At 51.1% G+C, this 21780-nt stretch overlaps 1 protein-coding gene across 3 annotated transcripts; it reads left to right on the top strand.

The window, feature by feature from the left end:
• The first annotated feature begins 4096 nt into the window (after nt 1-4096).
• Nucleotides 4097-11326, top strand: Trhr2 (thyrotropin releasing hormone receptor 2). 3 transcript variants are annotated; one of them, XM_030243315.1, is made up of 4 exons: nt 4097-4590; nt 5912-7050; nt 8507-8900; nt 9925-11326. In XM_030243315.1, the coding sequence occupies exons 2-4, from the start codon at nt 6692-6694 to the stop codon at nt 10090-10092; spliced, it is 921 nt and encodes a 306-aa protein (XP_030099175.1). In that variant the 5' UTR covers nt 4097-4590; nt 5912-6691; the 3' UTR covers nt 10093-11326. The 3 variants fall into 3 exon arrangements, with proteins under 3 accessions (XP_030099175.1, NP_573465.1, XP_030099174.1); NM_133202.3 differs by having other exon boundaries at nt 4563-4590; nt 9885-10424; XM_030243314.1 differs by lacking the exon at nt 4097-4590 and having other exon boundaries at nt 4600-7050; nt 9885-11326.
• Nucleotides 11327-21780: the final 10454 nt, after the last annotated feature.

Genomic DNA, 21780 nt, shown 5'->3' with positions numbered 1-21780 from the left:
TGAAGATGCAGCCTCAGTTGCAGCTGATGGCCCAGGATTGAGAAGGTCACGCAAAGAAGTTGAGGCTTGGCATCATGAAGAAAGCCTATGAGAGGCTACTGGTGAAGCCTAGTTGCTGAGGAAGACCCCAGCGTATTGGAGTTACCAGTGCCATGAGATGACCACCAAGAACAGCAGCAGCAGTGGAGTGGATCAACCTGAGCTTAGAGTGCTACAGAGGGCAGAGCTGGAGGAGAACTGCCAGCCCTTTGGAGAAGCCCAGAATATCATGTGTGGATCCCAGACATTGGAACAAGAAGCTGTAACATTGAAGTTGCTTTGGAGACTCCAAGATGTTCGAGATGCCAGAGCCGTGGGATACCTGAGGAAAGCTGCTAACGGAGTAGAACCAGCCCAGAAGAAAGAAGTTTGAAGGTGAAAAAGGAGTTGGGAGATCTCAAGACTGCTTTGACATCAGCCATGGAGATGCAGAGTTTGGAGTTTGCCCAGCTGGTTTCTTGTCTTGTCTTGGGAATTACAGTTAAGTGATTGGATGAATCTCAGAAGAGATTTTTTTTTTTCAAGACAGGGTTTCTCTGTGTAGCCTTGGATGCCCTGAAACTCACTCTGTAGACCAGGCTGGCCTTGAACACAGAAATCCACCTGCCTCTGCCTCCCAAGTGCTGGGATTAAAGGTGTGCACCACCAAAAAAGTTCTGCCTAGCTGAACTTTGGACTTTTAACATTGTTGAGACTGCTAATAGACTATGGGGACTTTTGAAGTTGGATTAAATATATTTTGTATTATGCTATGTCTAGGTGTGGCCCCCGTAGACTCATATGTTTGAACAGTCTTTGGGGGTCAGGGAGTGGAATGTCATGGTTTGTATATGCTCGACCCAGGGAATGGCACTATTTGGAGGTGTGGCCTTGTTGGAGTAGGTGTGGTCTTATTGGAGGAAGTGTGTCATTGAGGGTATGGGCTTTAAGATCCTCATCCTAGCTGCCTGGAAGCCAGTCTTCAGCCCTTCAGAACAAGATGTAGAACTCTCAAATCCTCCAGCACCATGCCTGCCTAGATGCTGCCATGTTCCCACCATGATGATAAATGGCCTGAACCTCCGGAACCCTAAGCCAGCCCCAATGCAATGTTGTCCTTATAAGAGTTGCCTTGGTCATGGTGTCTGTTCACAGCAGTAAAACCCTAAGATTAGGTCCCCACCTATTTTGAGGCTCAGCATGGCTGCAGGTTTTATCCTCTATACCCATCAGCCACTATCTAATGACCCTGGTGCGTTTGTGGGTAACAGAATCGATCTGCATCCTGCTCCAGTATCCACTGGGGCCCGTGTAACCTGCATATTTATTGATGAGTGATCAATAAGTCATCAATATGGCATCTCCTGTTATCCTGTGTGGCCCTCACAGGTGAGTTCAACCTTGCCCATCCCTTCGAGGAGTGGCTGGGAAGACTCCCATCCAAGGGACATTTTTTAAAAAGATTTATTTATTTATTTTATGTATATATGAGTACACTGTAGCTGTACTGATGGTTGTAAGCCATCATGTGGTTGCTGGGAATTTGAATTCAGGACCTCTGCTTGCTTCAGTTGGCCCTGCCTGCTCTGTTCTAAAGATTTATTTATTATTATATCTAATACACTGTAGCTGTCTTCAGACACAGCAGAAGAGGGCATCAGATCCCATTACAGATGGTTGTGAGCCACCATGTAGTTGCTGGGATTTGAACTCAGGACCTTCGGAAGAGCAGTCAGTGCTCTTAACCACTGAGCCATCTCTCCAGCCCTCCAAGGGACATTCTTTATCAGTGTGGGGGACAAGCAAACCTACTGCATCTCCTGGTCATTTTTTTCCCTGGTCACTTTTACTCCTCTGGTGAGTTGTAGCTGGCCTGCCTTAAAGCTCTCCACACGTTAGTCAACCAACCCAGAGTTTGGTTGCTCATGAATTTTATCCCTAGGGATTCCTGTGTGACACAAATCCAGCTATACCTGTGTTCAGGAGACACAAGAGAGGCCCTTCTGCTTGGCTCTCTCCTCTTTCTTGCTCCTACCTGCTTTAGCACCTTGAAAACCAGGGTGTATATTGAGTCATTTAGGTGGGCCAAAGCCTCTCCTGGTTCATATAGGTCTGTGGCGGTTTGAATATACTTGGCCCAGGGAGTGGAACTATTTGGAGGTGTGGCCTTGTTGGAGTAGGCGTGGCCTTGTTGGAGGAAGTGTATCAATGAGCAGATGGGCTTTGAGAGCTTCCTCTTAGCTGCCTGATGATGCCATCTCCTGTTTGCCTTCAGAACAAAGTGTTGAACTCTCAGCTCCTCCTGCACCATGCCTGCCTGGATGCTGCCATGCTCCCACCTTGATGATAATGGACTGAACCTCTGAACCTGTAAGCCAGCCCCAATTAAATGTTGTCCTTATATGAGTTGCCTTGGTCATGGTGTCTGTTCACAGCGGTAAAACTCTAAGACTAGGTCCCCACCTATTATGAGGCTCAGCATAGCTGCAGCGCTTCATACTGGTCTCGCTGTCCTTGCTGAATCCGTCTCTTAGGTCTCCCATAAATAAAGTCTTGATGGGCTCGTGAACTGGGCTCCTAACACCACTTCCCACCTGCCCAATTCTCTTATGGCCTCCCGTTCTGTTTTCTAGTCCCTGATATTCAGGGAGACCTCGACTATGGATAGATAGCCAGGTATCCCTAGCAGCTCCTCTGCGCCATTCCACCAGGGACTGACCCCTCACTCTGCTGCGCTGCTCTGTACTGTGAAGCCTTTGACTCAAGGAAGGGATGGGCAGCCGCCTTGCCCAGCTTCTTCTCCGCTTCGGCAGCATTCTTCAGGTTAATGCCATCTGACCCCATGTCCCAAGCCTCACAAGTCAGGTGGCAAAGGATTCCTGCATTGCTCATTCTAAATGTTCCCTAGTCCCACCAGCTCTGTTACCCAGTGTTCTGGTCACTTAGTCTTCCACACTGACTTTGTTAAGGCCCTGGTCTGCATGTCAGGATATCGGTTTTGCCGTTATGTTACAGGCTGGACCAGAGGAGTATCTTGCCACTTTTAAGTTCCTTCCCCATAGGTTCTGGTCGAATACAGGTGCTATTCCCTTTTGACCCCCCCCCCCCAGACATAAAAAGCAACAGGCCAACATCTCCATGTACTCTCTCTCATCTGGTCCTACTGCTAAGTCTCAGGCTGATATAGAAAGGCCAGCCTCTTCTCCCTGTCTCCCTCCAGGCTGCCTGTGCTATCAGCTGTTTGCTGATACCTCCATCCTTGATGCGTCCCCCCAGGGCGTGTAATATCTGTTCTCAAAGCATCTCTGCTTGCTATGCGAATCCCACCCATCAGGCAGGTATGCCACAGACGTGCCCATCACGTATTCACCTGACTTGGATATCTCAGTAATCTCCATTCCCTTGTCGCTCTCCCACAAACCCTGTACAGATAAACCAACAGGTCAAGATTTTCTCTGTAAACAACCTGGCCCCTCCCCATGCAACAATTTGTGTCATGTCTCCAAATTATGGGTGACATCATCGCCCTTCCAAAGCACGCACTTGTGCTGCCAAAATTCCTTCCCAGGACGAGAGGTAAACATCGCCTCCAAGGGTCCCAAGGTCAAACTGAGGCACAATTCCACCAAAGTTTACTGGGAAGGCCCAATGAGTTTGTTGGTCCTCTCTGCAGAGCATGGGTTAGATGTCTGGGTTACTTACTACAGTGTGGGTGCCCACTCGCCCTTCCACCCCCCAAAAGATTGAACTTGAAGTCTTCATCCAGTCAGGATAATGGCTTCCTCAGAGTCACATGGATGGAGTCCCCCTTGTCCCTCTGCCCAGTCTAGCCCCTTCCTAGTCTGGTCTCTCATGGACCCTGGGGCTAGGTCATCCATAGGGGCTCGGCTTGGAGCTGCCTTCTTAGCTGGCCACTGGGGATTTGGCCCCACTCCTCAGGTTCCTCTCTGGGCTCATTGTCCTCCTCCTTTCTGTCAGGTAGAGAGTTGCTCTGCTCTGTAGCAGGACTCCCTGCCAGCCAGATGAACCGGAGCACTCACCCACCCAAGCCCAAGAGGACAGTGTCCATGCTTCCCCTCCCCGCCCCCCTGCTGGAGAGACCTAGGCTGCTGATGTTGGTACAGATTGGCCCTGGGACTCCCTGCTCTGCAGAGGGAGGGTGAGAGGGGAGCCGAGGAGCTGGGAGAAGTTGGTGAGGCTGTGTGAGGTGCACACGCGCACATGTGTAATACTGCAGTCAGCAGAAGGTAAAGCCGCCTTCCACGGAATGATTGAAGCTTGGGCTCTCTCTCTCTCTCTCTCTCTCTCTCTCTCTCTCTCTCTCTCTTTCTCTCTCTCTCTCTCTCTCTCTCTCCCTCCCTTCCTCCCCCCTCCCTCTCTGTCTCCCTCCCTCTCCGTCTCTCTCCCTCTCTCCCTCTCTCTTTCCCTCCCTCCCTCCTTACTTCCACCTCCTTCTACTCATTCTCTGCTCCCCCCTTCTCCCTCCCCTCCTTCCTTTCTCTTATCCCTCCCCTCCCCACCCCCCCACTTAGCCCAACCTGGAAAGAGGAAAATGCATTGAGTCTTCACTAGGTGAGTTCTCTGACCTTAGAAGTTTCTCAGGGGGTCTAGGGGCTATGGGGGGGCAGTTCTTGCTGGGACATTGTATGCAGTGGTCCTCACTGAGGTGTGTGTGTGTGTGTGTGCCCTATACTGTGGGCACAGTACACAGGGCATTCACATCGGGGCTAAATGGGTGTGGTAGCAAATGAGAGTCCCTGGAGGTAAGGCATCAGGGGTGGGCCTCTGCAGCTCTGGCTTCCACATCTGGAAGAGCTCTGTGAGGTCTCTGGATTCAGCCCTGGTTTACAGTGTCTTGCTGACGGTAGAGAAAGAGCTACTGGGGTTGAAGCAGCTGCTAGAGCCTGCAGATCTCGGCTCCTCTGCTCCACCAGCCAGGAATGTTCCAGCTGTGTGGATTTGTCTGTAGGAGCAGGCATGTGGTGTATGTGTCTGTGCGGGAATATGAGGGTGGACGGTGTATATGTCTAGGTTGAGGAAAGTCAGCCTGTGGGATGTGTGTGTGTGTGTGTGTGTGTGTGTATGTGTGTGTGTGTCCATCATATATTGTGAGCACAGCACACAGGGCATTCACATCAGGGCTAAATGTCATGTATGCACACAGAACATGTGTTGCACACATGTGTAAGGTCTGTAATGCCTGTGTGGGCAGTCATTGTGTGTTGGGTATGATTTTTGGCTTGTATTTCTGTGTGTGTGTATGCATACCTGGATGTATGCTCAAGTGGGTGTAGACGTCTTCCATGTGCAAAGGTGCAGTGCACGTGTGGAGGCACAGGCACATTGTGTGTGCATGTGTGCTGGGTGGCTATACACATGTGCTCTGTGCTGCATGTATACAGCTGTGTGTGGGCAGCATCTGTGGAGGCAGCTTCTCCATGAGCCCCCCCCCCGCCCCCCCACGCTTGTTCTGATGATCTGGTGCCTGTCCTGAGGGCTATCATAGTGCAGTGTGGGACTGAGCCTCAGGTCATCCTGGGGTTTATATGGTGCTGGGCTCTGCAGTGTCTACAGGCAATCACACTGGCAGGGTGCAAGCATTGAGGTGTGTGGGTGTGTAGGGCTGAGTGTAGTGTTTGGTGTATGTGTGTGTCTGTCTGCTGAGTGTGTTGCATAGAGAAGTGTGTGTGTATGTTGGTGTGTTGTATGTTGAGATGTGTGTGTTTGTGTCTTTGAAGTATATTTAATCTTGTGTTCTGTTTGTATGCAGTGTGGTACGTTTGCCCTGCATGTCAGTTGTAGCAGGAACATGTATGTGCACTCTAAGCTAAACCCCCATTTTGCTCCCATGTTGGTGCCTGCCTTAACTGGATCCCCAACAAATCCTTTGTAGCCATCGCCAGGAAGCTGGTACTCTGTGGATCTCAGAACACACACCCATCTCCTCGTGGTTCATCTGAGTCTACTGGGTCTTGAGCCTCAGACACTTGCAGGTGAACAGAAGATTCAGAGTCCACGAGGCTCAGGGCCTGGCTCTGTTGCTCTGGGCTTCAGGCTTGGCAGCTGAGCCCTCCCACCCTCAGCTGTGGGCTGGGACCATATCATGCACTTTGTACTATCATAGGACTGCTGCGGCAGCTGCTGTCCCAAGAACCATCCATGCCCCTGTGCTGTTGGCTGCTCTATTTCCACCCTTAGCCCTGACTCTAGAGCCCTCCTCGAAGCCTGCTGTTCTGCACCTCAGTGGAGGGTCCACAGGGCTTTAAACTACAGCTTCTCAACTCTCAAATATGCATCCACCTGATTTCTACGCTGACTCCTTTCTTGGCCTTCCTATCTGAGCCCTGTCCCAGCATCCCCCATGCCCTATAGACTGCCCTGATGGCATCTCCAGCTGCTCTTCCAGAGGACCTGGGTTCAATTCCCAGCACCTATATGACAACTTACTTATAGATTGGAGTCTGTAACTCCAATCCAGGGAATGCCATCTGATGCCATCTTTTGGCCTTCCCAGGCACTAGGTACACACACGATACACAGACATACATTCAGTTAAAATGCCCATGCACATAAAAATAAATAAATAAAAAGGAAATAATTAAATAATAAAGAACAGGCACAGGTCACTTACCAAGGTCAAGGCCGGCAGGGCATCACAGAAGACGCCAGCAAGATGGATGGTCCCAGCAATGTCTCACTCGTTCACGGTGACACCACACTGGGCCTCCCAGAGTACAAAGTAGTCTCGGTCCTCCTGGTCCTCCTGGTGTGCACCGTGGGCATCGTGGGCAATGCCATGGTGGTCCTGGTGGTGCTGACCTCACGTGACATGCACACACCCACCAACTGCTACCTGGTCAGCCTGGCTCTCGCTGACCTCATTGTGCTGCTGGCTGCGGGGCTGCCCAATGTCTCTGACAGCCTGGTGGGGCACTGGATCTATGGACATGCTGGCTGCTTGGGCATCACCTACTTCCAGTACCTAGGCATCAATGTCTCCTCCTGCTCCATCCTGGCCTTCACTGTGGAGAGGTGAGTGCCCACGGGCTATCCCATGCTCTCTTCTTTCACCTTGTCTTTCTGAATGAGAATCCTGGGAGCCTGGATTCAAGCAGGACTTCCTGGTAGATTGAGGTCCCTCTGAACAGAAGGGGAGCTGAGCCATTGGGAGGTGCCAGGAGAACCAGCACAGATGTGGACATGTAATCTGCTTCTAGATTTATGTAGGGCATCGGGGAAAGTCCTCGCCTTCCTCTGAGTCCAGATCTCCCATCCAGAACACAGGCAGTTGGTTGGTCCCTCTCACCACCCCCACTAGTGGGGATGAACCCTGGGTTGTCCATGGACTAGTCAAGCCACATCGCTAATCTGTTTTTTAAAAAAAGTTAAAAGAGACAGAGACTTGGTGAGGCTGGTTATAAGCTTTTAATCCTCCTGCCTCAGTGCCCTAAGAAGCTGAAATAACAGACCTCCACTACTGTGCTCGGCTATGGAGTGTCTTCCAGCTTGGCTTTTTTTTTTTTTTTTTTTTTTTTTTTTTTTTTTTTTTTTCCATGACAAAGTTTATCACCTTGGCTGTCCTGGACTCACTTTGGAGACCAGGCTGGCCTCGAACTCAGAACTCCACCTGCCTCTGCCTCCCAAGTGCTGGGATTAAAGGCGTGCGCCACCACACACAGCCTCTGCTTGATTTTCTTATTTGCTTGCTTCCTTGCTTGTTCATTTTGTGAGACGGGGTTTCATTTTGAATATGTACTTGAATGTCAAACTGTCCTTGAAGTCTCTTTGTAGCTGAGGCTGACTCAAATTCATAGTCACCCCACTGCTTCAGTCTCCTGAGTCCTGGAGTTACAAATGCGCCACCGTGCCTTGCTTAGCTCTGCCCATAACACCCCAGAGACAAATGATCCAGTGGTTGAACATGCTGAAGCGAAACCTGAATTCTGGGTCAAATCTAGCTGTCCCATTGGCAGGAGCCGAGGCATTGAATTCAGTAGCTAGTTAGGGCTGCCCAGAATCTAAATAGAGCCCAGACCTGCCACATCCAAACAATGAATCATCTGCTTCCCGAAACCCTGGATGTGCGTAGGGATGTCTCATCTGTACCATGTGATTATCCCCGGGGGTCTAAGGGTGAGCAATGAAGGCATCCGCCTGCAAGTGATGCACAGTCTGACCCCTGCCTGCCTTTGGTGCGAGTAGCACAAAACGCTTTGACCACACACGTTTTCTTTAGACTACAAAGGTGCCTTTGGTAGGCATGGGGATCACAGGACGGGACATTTTCAGACCGTTCTGTTCTTCTCCAGAGGCTGGCTTTGCTCTGCCTGTCCTTGAAGTGCCCTTGCCCTAAACCTCTACAGCCCTTTTCTTCTGCCCTTCCAAAGTACAGCTCAGCCATTATCGCCTAGACTCAGTTTGGGACAGGTGTCCCAGACATACAACAAGCAGTCCTTAGGAGCCAACATGCCTTGCTTGTATCTTACAGGTACATCGCCATTTGCCACCCAATGAGAGCACAGACCGTGTGCACTGTGGCCCGGGCCAGACGGATCATCGCAGGCATTTGGGGGGTCACGTCCCTCTATTGCTTACTCTGGTTCTTTCTGGTGGACCTCAATGTCCGTGACAACCAGCGCCTGGAATGTGGCTACAAGGTGTCCCGAGGCCTCTACCTGCCCATCTACCTGCTGGACTTTGCTGTCTTCTTCATTGCACCCTTGCTGGGGACCCTCGTGCTCTATGGGTTCATTGGAAGGATCTTATTTCAGAGCCCATTGTCCCAGGAGGCCTGGCAGAAGGAGAGGCAGTCCCATGGGCAGAGCGAGGGTACACCAGGCAACTGCTCTAGGTCCAAGAGCTCAATGTCCTCCAGGAAGCAGGTTAGGGGTCCTCTGGGGTGCAGGTGGGGTTGCATGTGTGGAGAGTCATGGGGAGAGGCACAGATATGCAAAAAAAGATAAAATACATAGGGTGTAGCTGGGAAAGCAAGTAAGTAAAACAGTCACTTGGTCCCTCATTTGTCCAACCATCTGTCCCTCCATCCATCTATCCACCCACCCACCCATCCACCTACCTATCCATCCATCCATCTACACACTCATCCATTTGCCCATCTATCCATCCACCCATTTATCTATCCACCCATCCATCCACCTATCCATCTACCCATCCCCACCCACCCCCTTATCCATCCATTCATCCATCCACCCACCCATTTATCCATCCATCTGTCCATCTATCCATCCATTCACCCACCCATCCATCCAATGCCTGCCAAGCCCTTGTATGTGCCAGGTGGGTGCTGGATCGTGGGGAAGGAGAACATGGGAAGGCCGTCAGATGCCCTCCTTGTAGACAACAGTAGAACCAAGTAAACACAAGCCCGTCCAAGTCCAGGGAGGAAGGAAGGAAGGAAACATGGCAGCGAGCGATGCTGGAGAACAGCAGTCAGGGGACAGTTCAGGGGTCTTCGCTGACAGGTGACAAATGGATAGAGCTGAGCTTGGCAAGGGAGAAACCCAAGCTGGGAGCATGAAAGTGTTCCAGGAAGAGGAGCTGCCAAGCTTAAGGGGAGGTGGCAGGCTGAGCAGAGAAGGGGCTTTGAAATGGGAAAAGTCACAGTGGGGACCCTATCTGGGGCTGGGGACTTATAACAGAATTGTGTTACAAAGACATTTTTGTTACAAAGAATTGTGTTACAAAGAAAGGATGGTGAGTGTCCTGATACTGTCTGAGGCCCAGTTCTGAGAGATCCCTAACCCTCTGGTTTTGGCACCTGACATATGCAGCAACCCTGTTGTCAGCTTCTCCCCATGCCTGGTGGGTGTCTCACAGTCACGCCTCCCCCCTTTACCTCTCTGTAGGCCACCAGGATGCTGGCCGTGATTGTGTTGCTCTTTGCAGTGCTCTGGACCCCCTACCGCACACTGGTGCTGCTCAACTCCTTCCTGGCCCGGCCTTTCCTGGACCCCTGGGTCCTGCTGTTCTGCCGCACCTGCGTCTACACCAACAGTGCCATCAACCCTGTCATCTACAGCCTCATGTCGCAGAAATTCCGGGCAGCCTTCCTGAAACTGTGCTGGTGCCGGGCAGCTGGGTCCCAGAGACGTGCAGCATGCGCCCCCACCAGCAACTACAGTGCTGCCCAGGAGACCTCCCTAGGAACTGAGAAGATGCAACTGGGCTCCCGTGAGGTCTCAGGTCCAGCAGCAGCTGCTTCCCTGCGTTGCCAGCATGAGCCCCACTTCAGTGTGCTCTGAGGACTCCTGCCTGGCCCCTGACTCCACTCCCCTGGTTGGCATCTGTTCTGAGCACTGGCGGGCCATCAGGAGAGGGGCAGGCAGCTCCTTGCTTCTGGGTCTCCAGAGATTCCTTTACCATGAAGAAGGACACTCGAACGCTCTCAGCTGGACCCTGGGTGGGAGGTTCTCTACTCCAAATTGAGGCCGGTGGGAACAGAGAGGAGGCTGGAGGCCCAGCCTTCACCGTCTGTGGGATCTACCCCCTTTATCTGTTTTCACCAGTATTTTAAGCAGTACCATGTTAAGGGTATTACTGAAGTAATGTTCTTCTAAGCTTTGATCGCATCTGTCCCTTGGTGAGCCCATGCACACAGGTCTCAAACCTGGTCACTGGACAGTGGGGGTTATATAGAACAGTGTCCAGCCAGTCACACCAGCACCCAAGGCTGCTCTGTGATGTTCAGCCCCAGCTTCAGCCCTCCTTCCAGTCTTCTGTAACAGTGGGCAGCCCTGCAAGAGACTCCACCAAGCAATCCTATCCACCGCAGATGTTCCTGAAGGAGATCATTTGTCTTTCCAACCTCCATCAAGAAGCCACTTGACCCCGAATGTGCAAGCCTGGCTCTCTCAACCCACTTTGCTAGCTGCTGCCCTGTAGGCTGTCTTTAGTGGAGGCGCACTGCAGACTCGAAGATGAGAAGGCAGGGAAAGCCTTTGCAGAGAGACAGCCTCAGCTCTGTCTGCAGGACTCCTGGTTGAGCCTGAGGACGGCAGGCCTCTGAGTCCTACCCTGTAAATGTGGTCAATGACCCTATCTTGGTCCTGGGACCCCAAGGCTGAGGGACTCAGTATCAAAGACGTCTCAACAAGCAGGACAGTTCACTCTGTGACTGGAGACCTTGGGAAGGCAGAAATTGGGGGGATGCTTGTGGGGGTGTGTGGTTAGCCTGGGTGACTCAGCCTTCTCAAGCAGTTTCTGGCTTCCTGACTGGATATGGTCCTAGTGACTCATCCCTGCACTGGGGATGTGGGGTGCTCCAAAATAGATGTGGCTTTTTAGGGGCTCTGCTTGCTGAGTCTGGGCTGGTGAGGCAGGGTATTTAGAACCTCGGGGGGGAAAGCCCACACAAAGGTGGAGGTGTGCCCGGGGCAGCTGAGTCTTACCTCTGGCCTCCCCATGTCATTCTCTCCAGTCTGAGAGGCACCTGCTCTAGAAGCCCTCATACCAGGCTGGCTGGATGTCCTGGGCCAGCACTAGCTCCATTCTGGACCGACTGGTTCTGCCACCCTTTGAGCAGGTTTTTCCTGAAACACCCCAGGGGATCTTTCTTCAAAGGTGCCCCTTTACCCTGTGACTTTTCCTTACCACACCCATGTGACATGTGGGTGTCCCCTTGCTGAGAGGCACATTTTCTAGAAGCCAACACACCAGGCTGGCTTGCTGATGTGACCAGAACTGACCCTCAACTCTGCCCTGTCTCCTGCACCATTGTCTGGGATCAGTGCTTATGTCCACTGGGAAGTAGTGTCAGGGGTCACAAATGTGGGGGACAAACATGGAGGCACAGCCGTGGCCTCCCACGCTGTCCCACCTCCCTCTGTGAGCTGCATGTACAGGTATAGTTTAGATGTGGGACCTCGCCCTATGCCTCTGGCCTGGACAAATCCACCATCCTTGTTCATGGGTCTCCTGATGTCAGACACGCCAAATGTTTTCCTGTCCTTTCCTTTCTAGTCAACTGTTCCCTTGAAGCACAGCACCTTCACCAACATGGCTGTGCCACATCTGTTGGGGGTCTATAGCAGCCATTGCCTCGTGTCATGTGACAGGCTCACAATGGCCTGGGCTTTAGATAAGCCAGTCCACAATGCTGACAGCCGAGGGATGGGACCCACAGGTACGACTGATGCCTGTCCACTCAGCTCTATACACCATCCTTACCCTGTGCCTATCAGTGACACCTGAGCCCTGCATCTGGCCCTCCCTGAGTACTTCTCTTTTTCTCTCCTAGGGTCGCAGCAAGAGTTGGGTCCTCAGTTCTTGAAAAAACTCAAGCGGGGCTAGAGAGATGGCTCAGCGGTTAAGAGCACTGACTGCTCTTCCTAAGGTCCTGAGTTCAAATCCCACCAACCACATGGTGGCTCACAACCATCTGTAATGGGATCTGACGCCCTCTTCTGGTGTGTCTGAAGTACAGCTACAGTGTACTCACATATAATAATTAAATAAATCTTAAAAAAAAAAAAAAAGAATTTAAGCAGCCCCATGAACAGTAGTGGAAGCTAAATTCAGCTGTACCAGAGAAAGTTCACTGAATGAGTGGAGCTCATTAGGACAAGGGTCACCTAAGGGGTGTCACTCAATGCAGAGCTGGAGGGTGGCTTTTACTGCCCCAGACTAGACTTTGATGACTCTAAGAACCTTGTAACCTGCTGTGCAGAGCACAAGTCTCTGCCTAGAAGTTATTCACAAAGTCCGAATGGCAACTCTACTGGCATGGTGCATTGAGCTTTAGTTCATAGCAGCCGGGGCCTGGCTCACTGAATCTAGCTCTTGTTCCTTATTGTATGCACCAGGAAGCAGCATCCTTACCCATGATGCTGCAAGTACAAACTGCTACATTCCCAGGATCCTGAATCTTAACTCCTCCTTGTCCCACTCATGTCTGGCTAAGTGCATAATCATTAACGTCACCGTGCACGGGCAAGTGACAGATTTCTGCTCATTTCCGCTTACGGACAATGGCCATCCGTCTGTAGATGTCTGAAGAGGAGGTGTCTGCTCAGCTGGGCAGTCACCCAGAAAGCAGCTGTCTGGAGATCCTGTTCACAGTGCACAAGGCAGTTCCTGGAACACCGGGACAGAGGCCTTTGTCAAATGTGGACCTAGAACATCACGACAAACAGACTCTCCAGGGATTTTGCCTCTTGCTGCTACAGGCCTGGTGTGCTCACTTTCTGGAGTGAGCTTGGGTCTTGTAGGGCCCAGCTCAGGTTGTGGCAAGACGGAGCTCCTGAGGTCAGAACCTCACCATCCTCTGAGGCAACTGTGCTTCAGCCCTGCGTCTGGCTGTTGCCTATCATAGCTTCGCTTTGTAGACCATGAGGTCAGCGGCCAATCCCACGCTTGGCTTGGAATGCACTGTTTGGTAGAGTTGCTGGTTGGTTGGTGAATGCTCTCTAGGCATGGTGTCCTGTTATTCTGGAGTTTCTCCTTTGAGTGGTAGCGTTAGGATCTGGGGTGGGATGAAGCAGGCCAGCAGCCCCAGTGTGGCATGGGTCTCGTAAAGGTTACTGACGCCTGGCCACTGTGGATTCATGCCTCAAAATCAGGCTTCCGAGATTATATACTGAACACCACAGAGAGTTAGAACCATGGGACAGACTTCGAGGGTCCCTCTGGCTCTGAATCAGACTCCCCTTTACACTGTGGCAAGATTTCCATCCTGGGGAGGCAGCTGAGGACCCATGAATGGAAAGATTGTACAGAAAGACATGGGAGCTATGAGCCTTCTTCGGGACTGCCTAATGACACACGGACATTTGCAAATGCATGCATCTGCTCCCGTCTAACATAAAGCCTTTTACAAATACGTGAGCTGTGCTTGGAACAAGTGTGAATAGCCTGCCTTATGTATGTTTTCCCTGGAGGCCAGGGACTGTGGATGCCTGTTCCAAAGCTTGGGTTCTGGAACCTTCTCAGATCACTGCAGACTATAGACACCTTGTTTCTCTCCCACAAGACTCAGGAAGCTCCAGGGTTTCTACGGTCAGGTACGCCCTTCCAGTCACCAGTCACTCAGAAGCAGCAAGATGCTGGGCTATCCCATGACATGACGGCCTGGTCCCCATCCTTTCTGAGGAGACTGGAAGCTTGCTCAGGGCATTCTACAGACAAGCAGATCCAGCCAGTGAGAAATGTGATCTAGAAACACAGTAATTAGCCTGGCAACCCCATTTGTCACCTGCAGTTCATCTTAGAGCCACCTAGGTAATTGGAAGGCCATCAGTGTGGGTTTTGTGGGATCTGAAGGAATGGTATTGGCCTTTCTCACTCCCCTGCAGCTTCGGGGGGCTGTAGGTGGTAGAAGACAGTGTATCTACTAAGCCTTCTTTGAGGGCCAAGGACAAATAGGAGTCAAAAAAACAAACAAACAGCTTAATTCTTGTCGGTGGGAAAGGGGAAAAGGGCTTCTAATTTTGTAGTGATTTTACTCTAGACAGCCTGGCATGTTACACTCTTCCCGTGCAGATTTTTTTTTTCATTTTTAATATGATTTTGTGTGTGTGTGTGTGTGTGTGTGTGTGTGTGTGTGTGTTTAGGGCTGTGCTCATGACTGCAGTACCCTCAGAGACCAGAGTGGGATCAGGGTTGGATCTCCTGGAGCTGGAGTTACAGGTGGTTGTGAGCCACCCAGTATGGGAGCTGGGAACCGAACTCAGGTGCCCTGCAGAAGTAGTAGCGAGTGCTCTTAACTGCCGAGCCATTCCTCCAGCCCTCTGTGCCTGTCTTGTGAATCTTTTTTTTAAGGCAGGGTCTTGCTATGTTGACCAGACTGACCTTGAACTCCAGAGCTGCCTCTGTACAGTTCCTGAGTGCTGAGACTATACTGACCATACTGAGGATATCTCAAGGACTTAGGAGCTGCTCTTCCCACTGCTGATCAAAAGCTGGGGTTCAGTCTCACAGCATCTGGCAAGGGGACCTCATGAATAGAACGGGGCGGGGCTGATGTCAAGGAACAGAGGCACAGGAAATATGCAAAGCTCAGTCGTTTGGCCCTGGCCGGGTGGCCATCTATGTTCCACTTTGCTTGGGGAGGGGGATAGGAAGCAGGGAGCACAATGCCTCTCATGAATCAGGACTGGGACACTTTGGGGAAGATGGCAAGGCAGACACCTCACAGAGGATGCTCATCAGCCCTGCCTCAGTCGCTGAAAAAACAAACAAACAAACAAAACCAAAAAACGAAAGCAGGCAGTGCTGTCTGGTTTGACTCCCCTAAAACCTTTGACTCCCCTAAGACCAACTGGAGGGGAAGATGGAAACAGCTGCTGCTCTGGGGGTGGGGGCAGGGCAGGATGAGAATCAGGTACAGTATGAGGACCATCACATGTGACTTGGTCCTACCCGGGAGCCTTATGTACAACTGTGAGGTTTATCCTCCACACCCTCCATGACATTGGCCATGACCTCCATCCTGTGGCAGAGAAGAGCCAAGTGACTTAAGTGCTAGGCACGCTCACAGAGCAAGGGGTTGAGTGGGACCCAGGTAGGTGGTGGGGCACCCAGAGAATCCACAATAGACCGGGCTGCACTGAGATCCCCAGAGCACACTGTTCTGAATCCTGAGTGCTAAGAGGGAACGAAACCTGTAGACACAACATGCTCAGAACAGAAGGTGTGCTGGGTGCCACTGTGATGCTCAGGAAGTGAGACACCTGATGGGTGGCCTCTAAGTGGCTTGTGAGTGACCTGGATGTATGAGGAATTGGCTCTCAGCTCCCCCTTGAAGGCTATAGAAAGCTGGGCTCACACGGGTCATGCCCACCGAGAAGACCAACTTCATCAAACGCGGACAGATCAAAACTCCCATTTTTTTTTTCCTCCCAGGAAACCCAGGCCCAAGGAAGAGAGGAGACTTGCCTGCCATGCTCAGTAATGCTGTCCTGGTTCCCATTGCCTGATGCTTGCAAGAGTGGTGGTCCATCGTGGCCAGATCCCGGTAACCTTGGGGCGCAGAGGCTTCTCTGCTGGTCAAGTTGGAACTGCATCTACATAGTACTGGCAGGTTTCGGAACTCCCGAAAGTCATCAGGGTTCCTGGTCTCTCTAGATGGTTAAGGAAAAGACTGCATAGACTGTGCTGGCCCCGAAGGAGGCAAAGGTCAAGGTGGAAGGAGCCCAAGGGTTCAGCCGCAGGATTTGCTGCGCGGCAGTGCATTTCTAGTTTAAGTGAAGAAGACCAGAATCCAGATTGAGTCCGAGTTTCGAGTCCCGCTGCCTGGACTCAGTACTGAAAAGCCGCTTAAGGGCGAGGCAGTGACCAGGGGACCCACTTCAAAATAATAATGAGGGGATGGGAAGAGGAGGAGGGAGGGTCCCCCACATGTGGCGGGAGAACCAGGAGTGTTGAAGAAGCCGGAGCTCTCAGGGGTCTCTCTCAATGCCATTAAGGCTTTGGATACAAGGGACAGAGTTGGCACGCAAGGACCCTCAGTCCTCACCTGTGTTCACACCAGTGGCTCCAGGCACCAGCAGGCTGACACCTCTAGACACACTGGTTTCTGTCTCTCTCAAGGCCTCCCTAAATATCTCTTACAGCCCAGATAAAGAACAAAAGAAAGCACTTCCCACTTCCCCCTGGGTCCCACGGGCCCCCACCTGTGTCTACCCCAGGCTGAGTCTGCAGTCTCCATCCATTGACTCTGCTGCCCACCCTCCCCCTAAGCTAAGCAGGCCAGCCTCTAGGCTCCTCACCGCGGTCCATTCCGCATGCACATAAATTATCTTTTAATTGAAAGGTTATAAGCTCTTTAATCTTGCTTATTGTAGCTGAGATGATGCATGTTTGTACAGCTTTATTGAATAATGAATGTCCTCGCCTCCCAAACGCCCATTTAATTTGCTTTACACTGGCTGTGTGTTGGGTGGCATGGGGGAAGAAAGGCCCTACACTTGCAATGCCTAAAAACTCTAGTTCCAGGGGCTGGAGGGGGCGGGGCTGGGATGGGGGGGATGGGTGCTTACCACAGAAGCACAGGGGCTAAACCTCAGCAGCCATGAAATGTTGGTGCGTATCTGTAATCCCAGTGTTGGGAAGGGAGAGGCAGGATGAAATAAAATAAAAATAAATAAGTCTTAAAGAAAAAAAAAAAAAAAAACCAACAACCAGCAGGTGGGTAGGATTTAAGGAGGACCTCAGCCTCCGGTCCACTACAAGCACACGATACAAACGTGCTAACGTCACTGGGGACACTCCAGGATGTGGCAAGGTGTCTTCTCTCTCTCTCTGTGCTGTGGGCTCTGTCTGTGCTGATCTACACAGCTTCCCTGGCCTGTCCTTTAGTGTCCCAAGGCTGTGGCCGCAGCAGCACTGATCCGATCTGGGTCTGTATCCAGGAGCCCTGCCTCTGATACACAAAATAAAGGCTGCACACGAACCACCACAGTGCATGGCAGAAAACTCCAAGGCCCCTGGGTGGCCTGTGGCGGTTGTGATGAATGACCACAAACCAGGGGCTAAAGCAGTAGGCACTTCCTCCCGTGCTGTCTGTAGGTCATGAGTGTGAACTCTTAGCACCAGCAGAGGCCGGCCTCCTCTTATCTCTTAACTACTGGCGGCTCCTGTCTGTCGAGTTGTAGCTACTTGGCTCCAGGCTCTTCTCTCCTGGCCCAGTCACGTCTGTGTATCCCTGTGGCCTCATCTTCCTGCAAGGGTGCCTGTCATGTTGACTGGGACCATTTTCATCTTACCCTGTATCACAGCTACAAAGTTCGCTAATGAGGTTGTAGCTACAGTTGCTGGGTTAGGACTGGAACACAGTATCTCTGTGGCACATTCAGCCAGAACACAGATATGTTCAGAGGTTTACCCACATCTCTGCCACAGATCAGGGCTATACCCTCCCAGTGACCTCAGATGTTCAACATGCCTCAAACTGAGGACCTAGCCTTCGACAGACAGGCCTCTGTGGAAGACAGTCATGTTCTGTCCCTCAGGTGAGGTCCTATCCTTGCAGCAGGCATGGCTTTTCTAGTTTTGCATTTTAGGGAGGATAATTCAAAGCCAGAGAGGTGGACAGGCTCCACCAAGTCCAGGAGCAAACAGTTCCAGGCTTCTAGCAGACACAGGACTGAGAGCACACGTAGATGCACTACATGTTTGAGCCAGAGATGGAGGTCAGTCTGGGCAACAGGACAGAAACCTATATCCATAGTCTAAAATAAAAGAGGAGGTAAGAAAAACTGAGAGACATATTCATCAGCTAACAAGCAGTCAAACGAATACAGTCACTCCTCACAGCTGAGAGCCATGCAGACAGAAGAGAACAAACGTGTTCACTTCCCACAGGTGAGAGCCATGAAGGCTGGGAAAGAACCCGGTCTGAGCATGCTCAGTATAGAAGATCCTAGCCGTTGCAGAACTGAGACACCATGCCAGGGGCCGCAGGCGAAAAAACCTGTCAACAGGAAAAACAGCCATGATAGAAGCCTCTGGAACAGAGAGGTCTCCAGGTACCTAAGGGCTGGAAGAAGGGCTGAGGGACCTGTGATGGGAAGGTTCTGGGCCTCGTTAGAGATGAAGGCTCTTTGTGAATATCTAAATATGACTCACTTGCATGTATTAAAGAGCAGAGAGAGGTATTCTGGGAATTTTATCTCAAGAACAAGGTATATTGCTGGGTGGTGGTGGTGCACGCCTTTAATCCCAGCACTTGGGAGGCAGAGGCAGGCAGACCTCTGAGTTGGAGACCAGCCTGGTGTACATAGTGAGTTCCAGGACAGCCGGGGCTACACAGAGAAACCCTGTTTCAAAAAACCAACCAACCAACCACCAACCACCATCACAACAAGAACCTAAGAACAAGATGCACCAAGAGACAGCTGTGGAACGCCCCTCACATTGCCCTGGTGGGACACCCCAGTGACTTGGGCTTACATTGAAGCTCAGGGACCCAACCCTCTCTGGTAGGCTCAGGACTGAGGCCAGTTCTTTTGCCCCCTGGGGTGCCCCCTGGGGTGCCCCCTGTGGCAGTGTTTGGTGACCCCTGTTGGCATTTTGCCTCACTTAGACAAAACTGAGACAAAGTGGCTTAGGACCTTAAGACATTGGGTTGGAACTTTAGCAATGTAGCAAACAATGCAGCTTGGTTTTTCCAGTCCTGGAACAGGAACTCTGGGCCTTCTTGTGCTGTCTGGCAAGCACCCCAATACTGAGTCCCACCTCAGCCCCCCAAAAAACTGCAGAGGAAACCTCAGAGCAGAATGCTCCATAGGCCGTTGCCTAAGCAGCCTCTCTGATTGTAATGCCTAGGTATGGCCCAGAGTAGTTACTTGGCTGGGGCCCAAGCTCATCGCCTGCCTTCTTAGGATGCCAGCCCTGCTGCCGGGCTGTTCTCCTGGCTGCATTCAGTGTCACATGACTCTGAGCTGTAAGCAAGAGATGAATCAATCCCAGGACTACCTCCAAGAGCCTCTGGCTCTAAGAGAGACAGCTCAGCTTGCTGCTGGCCACTGCTAAAGGCCACTGTCCTCTGCCTACGTTATCCCAGAAAGGAGCCAGAGACCCTGTCCACTGCCTTTCAGGTAGGGTCAGATCTCCTAGCCCTGGGCTAGCCTGAGCTGCCCTAAGGCACCTTTGTCTATGGGTGTCAATTGTGGGCAGCTAGATGGCCCTGGGAGGCAGAGAGGAAGGAGCTGCCCACATCTGTGTCTAAGGTGTAGATCCTGGGCAAGGTGGGGCCAAGAAGCCGCTGTAGTTCAGCTGAGTGTGGAGTGGAGAAGGGTGTGATCTCCAAGGAGCCCCATCTAAGATTGTGGTGGTCAGGGCTCAGGAAGCTGGCACTTACTTTCCTGATCTTCTGACACTTTGGTGACACTGGTGATCAGTAGGCATAAAAATCTTTTTTTTTCCCTTCTCCTCCTTAAATATTTATTTATTTAATGTACACGAGTACACTGTAGCTGTACAGATGGTTGTGAGCCATCATGTGGTTGCTGGGAATTGAACTCAGGGCCTCTGCTTGCTCTGGCCCTGCTCTCTCCGGCCCAAAGATTTATTTATATGTATGTAAATACACTGTAGCTGTCTTCAGACCAGAAGAGGGCATCAGATCTCATTAGGGATGCTTGTGAGCCACCATGTGGTTGGTAGGATTTGAACTCAGAACCTTTGGAAGAGCAGGCAGTGCTCTTAACCGCTGTGCCATCTCCCCAGCCCCCAGAGTCTTTCATCTTCTAACAGTTGGGGTAGGGACTAGGGATCCAGGATCAGCACCACAAGCTTCAACACGCTCAGACCCTTCTTGCACACTTATATAGAAGAGGGGGATGTGGTGGGCTGGCTTGGCTCTTAACTCAGGTCCCCACTAAAGACTTTCCTTGTGTCTAAGGGAGTGAGGCCTCAACACCTCCAACGTTCCCCGATGGCGAAGGTTTCAAAGTCTTGCTATTTATTTTACGTATAAGTTTGTTTCTTGTGTGTTTGTGTGTGTATGTGTTGTGCCTATGTGTGTTGTGCATAGGCACACAAAGAGAACTCGGTGGGGTCACTTTTTTTATCTTTCCCTCTTCTGTGGGTTCCAGGGATTGACCTCAGGCTGGCAGACTTCTGTAGCAAGTGCATTTACCCACTGAGCCATCTTGCCCATCTACTTATTTGTCTATTGAGATTGGGGGTGGTGGAGTCTCATTTTGTAGCCCTGACTGGTCTGGAACTTGTAAAGTAGATCAGGTTGGCCTCCAGTTCTCTGTGGACATCTGTACCTTGAGTGTGTGCTACCACACCCAGCCTTATTTATTTTTTTTCTATGTATATTTTGAGAGATTCATACTGGTGTATAGTAAACTTGGACCCTGTCCATCGCTCCTCATTCTCTGAAACAGTCTTTCACTGAGCCTGCAGATCACCAAAGTCAGCTAGACCAGCTAAGATCATGGGCCCCATCTCCAGGTCCTGCACTTCAGTTATAGTAGGTGTGTCACTGTAAATATGTTTTTTTTTTAAAGATTTATTTATTATATGTAAGTACTCTGTAGCTATCCTCAGATACTCCAGAAGAGGGCATCAGATTTCATTACAGATGGTTGTGAGCCACCATGTGGTTGCTGGGATTTGAACTTGGGACCTTTGGAAGAGCAGTCGGAGCTCTTAACCACTGAGCTAACCATCTCGCCAGCCCCAATATGGGTTTTAAATCCCTCATCCTAGCTGTCTGGAAGCCAGTCTTCTCCTGACTGCCTTTGGATGAAGATATAGAACTTCTAGTTCCTATAGCACCATGTCTGCCTGGATGCTTCCATGCTCCTGCCTTGATGATAACGGACTGGATCTCTGAACTTGTAAGCCAGCCCCAATTAGCTGTTGTCCTTAAGAGTTGCCTTGGTCATGGTGTCTGTTCACAGCAGTAAAACCCTGACTAATACACAGACTAATAGCCAAGAAAGATGACAACACAGGGCCACACAGACTGTGTCCTTATTGCTAAGATGAAGCCAACCAAGATTCCAGAGCGCAGTGGTGTTCAGTCACAAACAGGAAGCACTGAGATCGACCACAGCACACATGACAGGAACCTTTGGAGCTCAGGGGAAAAAGCCAGACCCAAGAGACCACTCTGCATGCAGTAAATTGTCTGGATCCCCAAACTTTCCGGGGCCAGAGGGTTGACTAGCAGATGTTTAGAAAGCTGGGAGAGATGTTCAATGTCAGATTTCTTTTTGGGGTGGTGACTTTGTTTTGAAGTTGAACATGGTGACCGATCCACCGCTGTGAAACCACTGGTAGCCAATTAAC

Source organism: Mus musculus, chromosome 8 (genome assembly GCF_000001635.26).
Source record: "Mus musculus strain C57BL/6J chromosome 8, GRCm38.p6 C57BL/6J".
In the NCBI taxonomy this organism is placed as follows: Eukaryota; Metazoa; Chordata; class Mammalia; order Rodentia; family Muridae; genus Mus; species Mus musculus.
The sequence above is the reverse complement of the archived record's forward strand: the minus strand, read 5'-3'. Positions and strand labels throughout refer to the sequence as shown.

What these genes read in the sequence shown, in the direction of transcription:
- Trhr2 (XM_030243314.1), top strand. Translation starts at nt 6,692, where the DNA reads ATGGATGGTCCCAGCAATGTCTCACTCGTTCACGGTGACACCACACTG. An exon ending in CTGGCCTTCACTGTGGAGAG is followed by an intron (nt 7,051 to 8,506) that starts GTGAGTGCCCAC and finishes TGTATCTTACAG; the next exon opens with GTACATCGCCATTTGCCACC. An exon ending in CAATGTCCTCCAGGAAGCAG is followed by an intron (nt 8,901 to 9,884) that starts GTTAGGGGTCCT and finishes ACCTCTCTGTAG; the next exon opens with GCCACCAGGATGCTGGCCGT.